Below are 14,353 nucleotides of genomic sequence, written 5' to 3'. Positions count from 1 at the left end.
AGCCTCACTTGATCTTCAGAACGTAGTTTTCCTTTATTTAGAATTATTAGCTTTTGGGTATGTCATGGCCTTGTCCCGATAAACGTTGCTATTCATGGTTATTTCTTAGAGGCTTCATAGACTATGTTGAGAAAGTTTACAGATGTTGATGTTGTTTCTATTTCAATTCATGTCTTAATGTTTTGAACTTAAAGGAACAATTATGAACGAAGTCTCTTTTTTTTTTTTAAGAACTTTATACTATGAAACTTGTCTCATTGTCATCTATTATACTTCTCAAGTTTTTATCATGTTAGAGTTGGTTCGCTCAGTCAAGTAAAGGCATCAAGTGTCCTCCGTCCAGGCTATGGTTCGGGGCAAGATGGAATTAACAAAAAAAAAAAAAAAATCTGAGCCCATAATTTCATTATGTGTCCTTAAGGAATTTTAACCCACTCACTGTTGCCAAGGTATTTGGATTAATTCCTAGAATAGAACGGAAAAACGTTTCTATAGTAGCAGCAAGCAAATTACAAAACTCCGGCGAAGCTAAATGACAGAGCAAGTTACACAACTCTTCTATTTTTTGTTTTGTGAACAAATGTAGAGAACAATTTAGAGGTATGAAAGAATTTGAGAAATTGATATCCTAAATATAAGGCGTAACATCTCAATTTATAGTCAAATGAAAGGGTAATTTGATCAATATTGGTTCAAAAAGAAACTGGCAAATCTTTTCTGATATCTTTTCGGGAAACACTATTTATTTTTCATTCACACCACATAAAACCCAACAATAGGTGATTCAACCCGATGACAAAAAACTATACAATGGCCACATTAAATTCATAAGAATATATAGATAAATGTGCCACGTCAAGGGCATTCTTTATATTTTTTAAAAAGTAAAAGAAATATTTAAAGGTGAAAAGCTTAATGTTGTCCTTTAGTTCCATGTTTGTACCTTTATTCCCTTCCCTTGATTGAGAAACTACGGTGAAGTTACCAAAGCCCTCCCATGGTGGATTCATTTCATCTTCATCTTATCTCAATGCATATATATACATGCACGTCCCATAAAACGATAAAGAAGTTCCATGCACATTTCTCTCTCTCTATATATATATATATTTGTTCTACTAGTAGTATATAATATTATGCAGAAGGAAAAGCCCCCGAATATGGAATAGAATAAAGCAGTAAAGCGCACTAACGTACTAATAACAGTAAAAACAAACAAAGAGACGTACTTGAAATACGAATTTTGTTACTCTGAGAAATATTGAGAATTCTGTCGCTATCTCTCAAATATAGTCAGTTCTCCATAAACAATTTTAACCGAATCCCGCACTCCTTTCTTTGTTTAGCTCCAAGGGCCCTCCTTTGTTCTACAAACTTTAAGAACTGAAGTTCCACTATTACCGACTTTTGGGGTTCTTTCAACTAAATTTCTGAAGTATTCTGCTGTATCCCTCGGGCAATATGTCTACGTCTTAGGTTGGAAATGGTAGAAATTTACTGTGGTCCACATACTATGTAGAATTTTTTTTATCTCTTAAATTGTTATTTACTCCGATAATATTGAGATAGTTATCTTTGAGATAATGATATATATTGAGTTGATTGTGCAACCTTATCTCCAGTTTTGATGGAAACAAATACCGCTTAACGCTTGTGATTCCATTAGTATGGTGTATCTTATACCCCATATATTATGTATGCATAAGGTAGAAAACTTGGCCGTTTATTCTCAGGATTAGAGAATTTCAGCACGATTAGAGAATTTCAGCACACACTTGAACAATAACCACTGCAAGTAATTAAGTTTTAATTTATTTTCTTCGACAATGACTCTATGTTTAATTTTATTTAACAGAAAATACAATTTTTTCAATTGATATTGTAATGACAATTGTAGAACACAAAGTCATAAAGAAACAATTACTCACATGAAATAGCAGTAACCTATGAGTAAAGCAAAAGGTTGAGTAACTATACTAACTACTCTAAAGTAGTACGCCAGGTTGGATCTGTTACCAACTAGGTGCTGCTTTATTTCCGGAAGCTCTTTAACTTAATTTACCTCATCAAAAGCTGTGTGCAAGTACGGAACTAAAGAAAATACAGAATCAATATCACATTTCATTTCTATAAAGGGAAATATTTTGTGTCCCAAAAAAGAAAGTATTCTACTCTAAAAAGTGACTGTCCATAGACGCAATTAACAAAGTTCGGTATGCACTTTGCATAAATCTTCCTAGGGTGTTTCATGTGGCAAAAACAACAACAAAAAAAATTTATAAGGAAAAAAAATAAACAAATAATAAGAAGATGAAATAAAGATAATATGGTAATCATAGTGGTGATGATTTTCATGCAGATGCATTCGCTTTGGCTCTTTTGGATTTTGCCTCTGTCAGAAGAGAGCAGCCTTTCTTTGTCTCCTTCTTTTTCTTCTTCTTTCTTTGCTTTTCCAACATTAGTTGAATTGGTAGTGTTAGAGTTCAGTTGAGCTATCAGATCTCATGCAGTACCTTAGCTTTCAGTTGAAAAAGATCATATATAGTGAATTGAAAGAAAAAAAGTATATAACTATATATATATATACTAGTAGTATATAGTTTTGGTCCTCTTTGAATTGTTGACTTATTTGTGCAAACTTCAACAAGGCTTGAAATAGTAATATAATGATATATGTGTATATGGGAGTTCTCCTAGCCATGATGATCGGGGTTGTCAGGGTCAGGCCAGAAATGTGAGTACTTCAACCAGTCAGCATCTTGAGAGTTTGCGATGGAAGACTCCTGCAGCAACACAAATTGATAAACATATTCAGATAATTCAAATTTTGGATTTGTATTTGCATGTCATAAATGAAATCACACATGAAGAATCTTCTTTTTTGCGTCTTCTCTCCAAAATGCACATGACCGCATAAAAGTGACATCTTCCTTTTCCTACACTTTATTGATATGTTTTCTTAGCCAGGGAGCGATTAATGCCAGGATTTTGTCCTAATTAAACCATTTCAGCATAAACCGTCTTTCTAAAGGTTTTAGCTCGAGATTAAATTCACATTCGGAGCAGGCTCAGATGTTGAAGATATATTTATGTAAATAAACATGCATTATACTCCCTCCGTCTCATAATAAGTGTCACTTAAGTAAAAAACATTCATATTAAGAAACTAATAATGCAATCTAAAATTTACCAAATTACCCCTATATTACTTTTTCTTCTTGATTAGAGCAGGCCCAAGTAATAGACATTTTGACATTGGAATCCAGCAATACTAAGTTACTATGTGGCTTGTCCAATCATCATTTAAATATTACTTTAACTTGTCAATTTTTATCTAAGGGTAGAAATGAAAAAGGCTAGCCAATTTATATCTTGGTTTCCTAAGGTGACACTTACTATGGGACAAATTTTTTTTGGCTAAGGTGACACTTATTATGGGACGGAGGGAGTATAATAGCTTGAGTGTTCAAAGAGCTAGTCACACTATTATCAGATCAAGCAGATGTTCTTGGTTGACAGAACGTATAGTAGAGCCTAATTAGTTTATGATTAGTATTAAATAGTAACATAGCTTATGATTAGTTATATTATTAAGATTGGGATTGTAGAGTCCAATTCCAATCTAAATAGAGAAAGCATAACTATATTATGAAGTCATTGCCTCACATAGAAAGGTAAGAAGAGAAACGAAAAGAGTTGTATTTTTACACTCAATATTGTTTTATAATATTCTTCATGGTATCAAAGCTTTGGTTCTAACCTAAGTTATTCTATATCCTCAACCTTGTTCCACGTTCTTTAATGGTCAATTCAACTTCCTCCACTCTCTCCCTTTCACTAGGATCTCTCCCATCAATTCATAGTTATATGTCTCATAAAATTGAAATTCTCAAACTATCTTTTTGGGAGAACCTAGATAAGACGGTTGATGCAGACCCTAAAGATTAGTGATATTATTGTGAAGGAACCGCCATCTATAAATGTGGTAAACGAAAAAAATGATGAAGAAATCGTCAACCATGAGTTTATAGAATGGGAAGAAAAAGGCATCGTGGTGAGAAGTTGGCTAACTAGAACCATGACTGAACAGTCAATCTTCCTTATTAATGGCTGCACTTCGACCGGGCAAATTCTGGAAAATCTTGAAGATAATTACCTACAAGCTACCAAGGATAAGGAATTTTAATTGAAACAACAAATTCAGAGTATCAAGATGGGATCAAATTTTGTAGATGAATACATAAAGAATTTAAAGGAATTTGTCATAGTCTCACCACTATACGCAAACGCGTTAGACGAAGATAGCAAGGTTGTAGATTTTGCTAAAGGTTCTTGAAACAAATACAAAACCTTGAGGATTGTTATGCTAGGCAAGACTCCATATCCGACCTTCACTCAACTTGTTAGTGCGAGAGGATACGATATGAGAGAAAAGGATAGCAAGAAGGATCGTATTTATCAAGCCATGAATTTTCAAGCCAAGAGAACACAAGGTTCATTTACATGGATTCTAGAGCAATCTTGGAGTTGTATCATTGCCATCCAACTTGAGGAGGATGATAGATAGAACATGTAGTAGAGCCTAATTAGCTTATAATTAGTATTTAACTATTGACATAGCTTAGGATTAACTATATTACTAAGATTGTGATTATAGAGTCCGATCTCAATTTAAATAGAGAATGCATAGCTATATAATGAAGTCATTACCTCATGTAGAGAGGTAAAAAGAGAAACATAAAGAGTTATATTGTTACACTCAATATTATTCTATAATCTTCTTCAGTTCTAGGTTCAAATTTTACACCCACCTAATATAAAAAATATAGCTTATAAATCAAGAGGTTGGAGTATCTTTGTTTAGTGTGTGAGATTATGAATCGTCATTTTATAGCAAATGCATACAAATTTGTACTTAGGAAGAAAACACAAAAGGATTCAATTTATATTTGGAAGCTGCGACCGACCTCTAGCCTCTTAGGGTATTGCCTACATCATCAGAAATTTCGTGCTACAATGAACCATTTTGTTGTGAAGGATTTATGTCAGAATGTCATTTAACCAACCTATTCTAGTTTATTGGATTTTTGTCAAGTGTGAATTGAATATAGTTCCATATGGTTAAGAACCAGGACAACTTAGTCGGGACTATGAAATATTTACATTTTGAATTCAAAGCGAAAAACCAAAGATAACAAGCACCTTTATCAAAAATCATAAGCTTGTCCAATTTTATATGCATGGTAAGATGGAGCAACTTCAAGCGAACGGGCAAATGAAAAAGAGGAAGGAGAAAGAAAGAGTGGAACATATATGCAAACTTACTCCTTTCACGTCAATTTTTATAGCACTATTTGATTGGACAGGAAGTTTAAGTAAAAAAAAACTTTTAAAATTTATGGTCTAAAATAAATCTTAAACATTTATATGACTATAAATCATCTTGTTAAGAGTTAAAATGAAAATTTTAAAATTAAATTATTTTTAAATATAACAAAGATAAAAACAAAAAAAAAAGTGTCATAATTTGAGATAAAAGGGGTAACAGAGATGAAATTATTGTAAAGAAGAAAATGGTGCAATACGAAAGAGGTGAGGGAAGGAGAGAAAGACGCGAGGAAGTAAAGGAGATTGGAAGGGAATAAGGGAGAGCCAAACTCTTTTCCTTTCTGCATATCACTTCTCTTTTTTTTTTAATAGAAAAACAAAAGAAAAGGAAAGTAAAAGAAAACGGTTTGATCACAGTTACCTTTTGACTACTGAATCCCATGCATGCAATTGAGTATTTTGTGTCCTTTTCACATGATGATTTATTATGGACACTCCTTAAAAAGTTACTCCTATTTCATCTTATATCAATCTATTTGACTATGTAGAGTTCAAAAAGAAGAAAAAAAGAAAAATATTTAACATTTGTGATCTTAAAATGTCATTATATAGTTGTGTAGTTATAAATTACTAGCATGTAATTAAGGATAAATAATAAATTTAAGATTTAATTATTTTTAAATATAAAATAATATCACATAATATGAAAAAGAATTGTACTAATTGAGAGTAAGCGGAAATTCGCAAGCTCTAAATTTATATCACTTGTGGTACCAATTTCAGTAATTTTTACGAGTCATGTGCAGTGGCAGATTTAAGATTTTTATTCAGGGTGTTCGAAAAAAAAAAAACTTAATATACACTGTAATTTTTTGCCGAGGGTGTTCAAAAGTTAATATATGCACATAAATACAGAAAATTTACTCTATATATATACTGTAATTTTTTGTAGAGGACACGTAGATCCGATCTGGTCATGTGATCATGCTTTGCCATTAAAACTATAAGAGCACAAAATTTGCAAAGAATAAAGAGATAAAGAGATAAAGGAAAAGCCTCTACGCTTCTAGCTCCTTTTCTTTTGTTAAAATAATAATCAAATAAAGAAGTAAATTACGTTCTTATCCTACCCATATCCCTTTCTTTATTCCTTTTAATATTCTTTCTCGATTGTGTACAAATGAGTATGATATATAATCTTGAAATTGAAGGTCAAAAAGTAGGTAACTTACTCCTTTGATATCAGTTGAAGTGCAGCCCATAATTAATTGTTCCAATTCAGATGCAGACCTTCCTCCTAGTTTATGATGTTGTTGCTGCTGCTGTTGTTGCTGTTGCTGCCGAAAGATGATACACTCAATTAGAACAAAACTCGAACATAATCATATTTGTGATCATGTATTGTCTGCAACAAACATGGATGTGTAAACGCCTCAATGGAAGAGCTTATTTCTAGTTCCTATTTTTTAGTTATTGACATATAAACTCATCATGTTGCTAATGCAGCTCTACTTCCACCTCTTTTTTTCTTTCAAAGGCACTTATTACCTATCAACATGTCAGTCGTTATCCGTAGGATTTAACGTATATATTTTTAATTTATACTTCATCATTATTTTTGTATTTTAACCTGCTACTATAGCAAGTAATATTAAAAGCAAAATCAAGATTTGAACTTTATGGGGTCGATATTGAAATTATATCACATCAATCTAATTAATGGATTTGAAATATTTTTTTTATTATTATTATATCTAGTGATTTTTTAAAACATGTATAAGATCTAAGCCAAAGTTATTGGGTTAAGATGAACCTAGTCTATTTACTACATCTGCCCCTAAGTAATGTATCTTATTTTTCAGATTAACAATCTCACTTTTTGTGAACAATTACATATAGTTATCTCATTTACAAGGTAAGAAATTTAAACTAGACGAATAAAAGTACTGACTTTTCTTTTTCAGTGTCCCTACTTCATTATAAAAGGACGAAAAAGAAAGAAGAAAGTGATATTCTGTTTCTGAGTTACCTGAAAGTTGTCATTTGGAAGGATTATTGATCTGGGAACATGGAAGGCATCTTCACCGAGAATAACGGATGTGTTATGGAGAGGAGGAGGAGTTAAAATGGCTGATATTGGCGGCGTTGGCCTGCTAATGTGGAACGCAGTGGTCGAAACCAGATGATGCTGTTGGTGTTGGTGCTGGTGCTGGTGTTGGTGCAGCTGAGGATCATGTGGCTCACCCATGTCACGTTCGTCCGCTGCTGCAGCTGCTGCCGGGCCACCTTCCCTTGCAATTGAACCTTCACCTACTACAATGCCTGCCTGCAAAATTTTGTTATTTTGGTGTTATCTTTTTTATTTTAAGTTTCAATCTTACTGGTAGATTGAAATGCTTTTTTCTCTTTTTAATAGCTCAACAACAAGAGTAAAATATTGACAGTTATTATCAAGCAAGTGTAGTACTATAATTTTCATTTGCTACTTATTTAAGCAATGTGTATCAGCGTATGTAGAAACTGAAAAACAACGTTTATTTGGTTGTGTCTTGTTTTCTTCTTGTCTAGCATGAATTTGACGTTTCACGAAGCTAAATAGTTGAGTCTTAGGACCAAATACTATTAATTGCTCACCTACGTATCACGTGATGAAATAGCGGGCATTAAAAAAAAAAAAATCAAAACAAAATGTAAAAAACTACGCAAGAATATCAACAGTTTCGTTTAAATGCATCCAAAGAGTAGGCAGAAATACACTACTCCCTCCGTTTTAATTTATGTGAACATTTCTGGAGTACAAGGGTCAAACTTTATAACTTTGAACCCTAAATTTTGACATATATTTTTCAAGTTTAAAAAATTTATATATTTAGAAACTACATTAAAAGTACTATAAGTCATGGTAATTTATAATTAAAATAATTTAGAAAAAATGTAAGGAAAGCATGGTCAAAGAACCACCTCGTAGACTTTCCAAATAGTAAAAGGTTTACATAAATTGAAACAGAGGGAGTATATCCTTTCTAATGGATGAGAAGTATATAGTGGAAGAATTGATTAATGTAGAAAGGGGAGATGGAGAAAAAAGAAAGAATTGAATACCTCATGATCAAAGGTTTTCCTAAATGGGAGAAAGCTAAAATGTTCAGGTTTGAATTGTTGAATATTATCCATAGTAGTATAAGTTGACATAGCAGCACAAACAGCAGCAGACAATTCATCCCTATGAGAAGAAGGGATATTAGTATTATTGATGTCCTTTGATGAAGAACAACTCCCACTCCCACTATCCCTTCTGCTATTAACATTATCACTGTTTGCTTGATCTCCACCTCCAGCACTGCTAGTAGTGTTACTCCAATTACATTGCCTTGGTTGTGTCTGATAGAATATCTTTGACACCACAAGTTCACCTTCTTTCTCTTCTTCATGTTGTCCCAAATGGTATTGATGCATTACCCAGTTTGTCTTCTCCGGTTTCCGGTTCTTCCCAAAGTTTGTGTAGAGAACTAGAATTTTCTTGCACCCTCTTTGCTTCCCATTCACCATTACTGGCCTAGTCTTGCCTGTCTTGTGCCAACGGGTTTCACCCCCAGCTTGCAAGTCTTGACATTCTGTTTGGATTTTCCTTCTTTTTCTTGTTCCTGTTGTGTATGCTTTTGATGGTCTGTGGAAGAAATGCCTACTTAGCCCATCCCTTGTAACACCTAAACAAGGCAAAGCAGTTGGTAAAAATCATTGTTAGGTAGGACAAACTCAAAAGTTTTCTTCCAGGATTTAACTTAACATATATTACATGTTATGACGTTATTTTTCGGGTTACTAATTCTAATTATTATAAGCAGTTACCTATAGTTATCTTTGAAGTAACTTGATAGTATAAAAAAAATCATATACTGTCAGCGTATAAAAGTTAAACTCTTTCTTGAATGTCAGTGAGGAAAAACATGACAAGGAGAATAAAGAAAACCCTAAAACACATACAGTTTAAATTTCTTTCTCCCTTGCAAACAAGAAAGATGAGAAGTAAAACCTACCTCCTTGAATTATGGTACAAGAAATTGCCCATATTTCTTGTGTTTGTAGGTAGGGGAGATAAAGAGTTGATCAATACCTGGAAGTTTCTCAGGATGAGTATAGCAAATCCCATCTTCTCCTTCAATAGTAGGAATGAACTCATCAATCAAAGGGTGAGATTTTGATTCTTTAGACACTACTTTTGCTTCAAGGTGTTCTATCAATTCTTGATCTGTTGGGTCAAATTTCACTCCTGCTGGTAGACCTACCCAGTCCTGCAAAAAAAAAAAAAAAAAAAAAAACACTACTATATTAGCTAAATCATGGTATTAATTAAAATCCAAAATACTCTTCACAAACATAAAAGGAAAAACCGCAGAATTAAAATTACAAGAAGACACCCTTTTCGAAATGACAATATTAAGTACTCCTATAGAGAAAGAAACATTTTTGTAATTTGAATTAAAAAGAAAAAGGAAACATTTAATGTAATATGATTAAAGAAAATACTCATGAAGCAGCTAGCAAGCATGATTCTTTATCTTGATTTGATTCTAGCCTCTCCTTTTTTTTTCTATATTTTTTCTTATGGAAATCTTTCTAATGAAGCAAAGAATATTAAGTAAACTATTTATGAAAGTAAAAAACCGTACCGGCTTTCCTTCAAGCTTGTGTCCACAACCAGGACACTGCTTAGATCCACACAATTGGTGCTCTTCAAGCTTTGCATCAATTAGATCAGAACTGCTTATGGATCCCAACTGATGACTACTCTTATTCATTGCTTTTTTTTCTTCCTTTGTTTTTTTTTTTTGGTTATTGGTAGATAAATGATTCTTTCTTTTTCTAAACTATTACCTCAGCAAAAATTCTTCCATATGATCCTCTAAGGAAATCTTGGTATCAAGCAGAACCCTTTGAAAAGCTTCATAGATATCAAGAATCCTGTGGACTATAAAACAAACAAAACATTAATATCTTTCAGAAACGAAAAGAATATTATTACTAGTAATTAATAAAATCCAAGATCTCTCCCTCGACCAAGAAGAGAAAATCCTATAAAAGCTAGCAACATATACTATAACTCAAACATGGTGTGTATTTAAAAAGAAAAAAGCCAAATAGTAACAAGTTAAGAGTAGTACCCTAAAAAACTGGAAAAGGGGAGGAGAAGAGGTGAAAGAAGAGAGAAGAATAAGGGGGGTGAGGATGAAGATATATATAAAACCAACTTTAACCCCTCCAGAATTCCCTCTTACTTTAACTGAAGCCAATTAAGAGATAAAGAAAAAAAGGTGCCACATAAGATAAATATCCGTGTCTTCTATATGCCCTACCTTTAACTTCCCCTTTGCTAATTTAAGCAATGCATGAAGACCTTTTTTCTCTGTTTTTTCTCTATGTATGTTTTATGTGTGTGAGAGAGAAAGAGAGGGAAAATATAAGAAAGAAAGAAAACCTGAGTCGGTTTTTTTTTTTCTGTGTCCGTCTCTCTCTTTGTTTGTAAAGCTCTAAAGCAACCTTCTTACACCTTTGTTTCGAGTCCCCTTGACTACTAAAGCAAAAGCTTCGGAACGGCCTTCACAAAAGCACAACCCCCCACCCCCACACCCCCAACACACACCCTGCTTTCTGTTTCTTAACTAAAAATATTAAAGGATCTAAGTTACTTATACAAATTTCCTCGACATTCCTAACGTGGGATGCTTTAAGAGCTGCCTAAGTTACTTATTTCTCCCGTCTCATTTTATATGAGGGTGTTTGACTGGTCATCGAGTTTAATAAATATGGAAAAACTTTTAGAACGTGTGGTCTAAAACAAGCTTTAGTTGTTTGTATGGTTGTAAATCATTTCATTATAAGGATAAAAGAGAAATTTTGAAGTTAAATTATTTCTAAATATAGAAAGGCGTCATTTTTTTTTACTGACTAAAAATGAAAGCGCAACGTATAAAATGGGACGGAGGAAGTATATAAATTGACAATGTAAAGATTTTTTACTCAATTTAATCTGTGACAAAATGTTAGTTACAAATTTAATCAGCGATATTACTGTATCGTAGAAGTGACATGTTAGTGCAATTTTTTTTTTTTTTTGTTGGGTAATATTAGTGTATAAAATCTAAACTCTATAAAATAAAGCCCGACTATCTACCACTATAAAATTTGACAGAATATAGTAGTACATGATTTGAATAAATAAGAATACATGTAAGATATGAAGAAACAATCCCTTTTGGGTACTTTGCAAAGGAATATTTATTTATACTCCGTCTGTCTTTAGTAATTAGCTCACAAAGTACTACTAGTACATTTGATGTATTTATTCGATTCTCTTTTTGACGAGAAAATAAAGAGGGGGAAATTAAACAGTTTTTTTCTTCATATATAATTTTAATTTCTAAAAATATTAAGAATTACAGGCTCCTTTATGAAATGAAACAAAAGATAATTTAGTGAAAGGAAATAAAATGATAGTAATTCACATGGGTTTTGAACTAATCATGATTCTTTTGACATGTATTGTCACTGAAAGATATACGAAGAGATAAAGAAGAGAGAGAGAGAGACACGGAGTATGGGTGGGTGGGTGTGTGGGTAGGGGAGGGGGGGGGGGGCGCTGTACAAGATTGCTTGATATGCAAGGAAAATAAGCAGTATACTTGATGGACCGCCACCACCCTTGTAATTAAATAATACGTAATGTTCATGTATATACATTATAATATACATGTATTTTATTTCACAACTTAGATTTACACCTACTGAAATTGAGAGTCCGGAACTTAAATGACCCGATAAAAATCAAAATGAGCCAAAATATCCTAAGAAAAAAAGTTGTTACCAAAGTATCTTTAACGCAGGAAATTCCTACGTTAAAGGAGTTAATCGTAACGGCTCAGTTAACTCCTTTAACGCAGGAATTTCCTGCGTTAATGACATCATTTCCTATAATGCAGGAATTTCCTGCGTTATTTGGCCTTAATAGATTTGATTTTTTTTTTTTGGGGGGGGGGGGGGGGGGGGTCTTTCGTTGAAATTCGCACTTTTCCCGTACTTTGGTCATAGATTAATCATGCTTTAGGCTTCGGAACGTCAATATTTTATATAGAACCCTATTTTTTTTTATTTTTTTTTTTGCGATTAATAATATAGGCTCAATACATCAAGGATATGCAAAAGATCGGGTCGTTGTTTTAGTGGTTGAAAAGTGTTCGAAATAAGTTTTTGTTTGAAAACTTGTTATCATTAGCTTTAAGTTTACTAATTTTTAAGGTTTAAATTTAAGCGCGTTATTTTAAAATTAATGCATAACTTTATTTCGAATATGTCACGATTTTTTTTTTTTTATGATTAATTTAAGATGTCACACGAGTTAGTTATAAATGCTAATAAACTTAGATAATATTTATAAATATAAATAGATACGCAAAAAATATAATGTTTACTTAAACTGTAGAACTCAATTGCATATACATTATCGCAGATGGGTCCCACATGAAGTATGCTTGAGACTATCCTGAGGCCTAAGGCTAATATCATCCCCCGCTCTCGCCCTTGCCCTCGCCCTTTCCCTCGCCCTTGCCCTCGCTCTCGCCATCGTCCCCATCCCCCTTTCTCCTCTCAATAACAGGGTGCTCTAAGCCATGATCATCAGCTCTTCCCTTCCACCTTGTGCTTTTGAGCATAACGTGCTTCTTCTTGGGATCTCGTACCGCGGGTACGCTCGGAATGTCCCGTCTGATGGGCTGATCCACACCGGGAGACTAGACCTCAACATAATCATCCTTGTCGGGGGACAAGACCGCAGGCGCTGAAGGATGAACCTGAAAAATATTTAAAAATTAGTACCAATTGTTATTTATATTGAATACATTAACGTTTGTTAAAAAAAAAAAATCAAACCTGTGTATCGACGGGTGGCTGAGTAAGCTCCTGAGAGGGCTCCTAAGGTGGGTTTGGCGCAGAATCTGAAGTAGTCTTATGGACGGGATGCTGAAAGGCTGAAGCTGGAGTGGGGTGATGTTCGAGGTCCAAATAAATGTTAAAAAAATTGAAGTAATATTTAACTTATATTCATTAAAATTAAGTTTCACTAAAAATTTACCTGTGGCTCGGCAGGCTCATGAGAAGACACATGTAGCTTGGCATGCTCATGAGAAAACGCCTGAGTGGGTGGCTCTGATAGACCTACTATCGGCGAATCCTAAAATATAAAAAATTACAAAATAATAAGTAGCATATATATATATATTTAAAATAAGTACTTTAATGTTTTAAGCCGCGGGGAGGTAGGGGGCGCTCGCGTAAAAGAGTCCACACTATATCCATCCTACGGGGACGGAGCAACGTCCCCATCTTTATAACACCACCCCATAATAGCTCGGACCTATGATAATCTTGCAGAGCAAGTACTGATTTATCGTCGGGCCCCGGGTGAACATTCGGATCTATGGAGGTGTCGTATCTGTACAAACTAAGTTATTCATTATTCTTGAAACTAAAGTGAAATTTTATTAACTAATGAATTATTTATAGGTAAATTATATTAACTAACTAATCATTTATAGGGAAATTATATTAATTTTCAATCCAAAACTAAGAATTTAGTTTATTGTTCGTTATTCAGGATTTAGTTAGTTATTCGTTATTCAGAAAATTATACTTAACTAACTAATGAAATGAGAAATATATCCTTTGTCCTTCTTTATTCAAAATTTGTGGGTTATGAGAATTATGTTGTATTATATTTCTGTGAATGATTATATCTAATTATAATTTACTTAACTAAATATTTATATTAAATAACTAATTATTCTCCTATCTTTAATTAAAGTAACAACAAACTAATTCATTTAAAGGGAATTAAATAGTTAACACATAAAAATTAGATAACCAATTAGCACATTAACAATTAACATAGGATAAATAATTTCACAAATAAATAAATTAAAAATGACATAATTGTTGGAAATATTAACAATATTAATCAATAGATCGAATAAAA

At 33.0% G+C, this 14,353-nt stretch overlaps 1 protein-coding gene across 5 annotated transcripts; it reads right to left on the bottom strand.

Annotated features, from left to right (window-relative positions):
* Window positions 1–2,119: 2,119 nt before the first annotated feature.
* LOC132641065 (NAC domain-containing protein 75) lies at window positions 2,120–10,906 on the bottom strand. Of its 5 annotated transcripts, none has more exons than XM_060357942.1 (7): window positions 10,805–10,906; window positions 9,999–10,297; window positions 9,443–9,620; window positions 8,431–9,035; window positions 7,358–7,654; window positions 6,561–6,665; window positions 2,120–2,783 (listed from the first exon to the last, which is right to left on the bottom strand). In XM_060357942.1, the coding sequence occupies exons 2-7, from the start codon at window positions 10,125–10,127 to the stop codon at window positions 2,694–2,696; spliced, it is 1,404 nt and encodes a 467-aa protein (XP_060213925.1). In that variant the 5' UTR covers window positions 10,128–10,297; window positions 10,805–10,906; the 3' UTR covers window positions 2,120–2,693. The 5 variants fall into 5 exon arrangements, with proteins under 5 accessions (XP_060213925.1, XP_060213924.1, XP_060213923.1 ...); XM_060357941.1 differs by having other exon boundaries at window positions 10,683–10,821; XM_060357940.1 differs by lacking the exon at window positions 10,805–10,906 and adding an exon at window positions 10,491–10,631.
* Window positions 10,907–14,353: the final 3,447 nt, after the last annotated feature.

The sequence above is a fragment of the Lycium barbarum genome, chromosome 5, assembly GCF_019175385.1.
Source record: "Lycium barbarum isolate Lr01 chromosome 5, ASM1917538v2, whole genome shotgun sequence".
NCBI lineage: Eukaryota > Viridiplantae > Streptophyta > Magnoliopsida > Solanales > Solanaceae > Lycium > Lycium barbarum.
The sequence above is the reverse complement of the archived record's forward strand: the minus strand, read 5'-3'. Positions and strand labels throughout refer to the sequence as shown.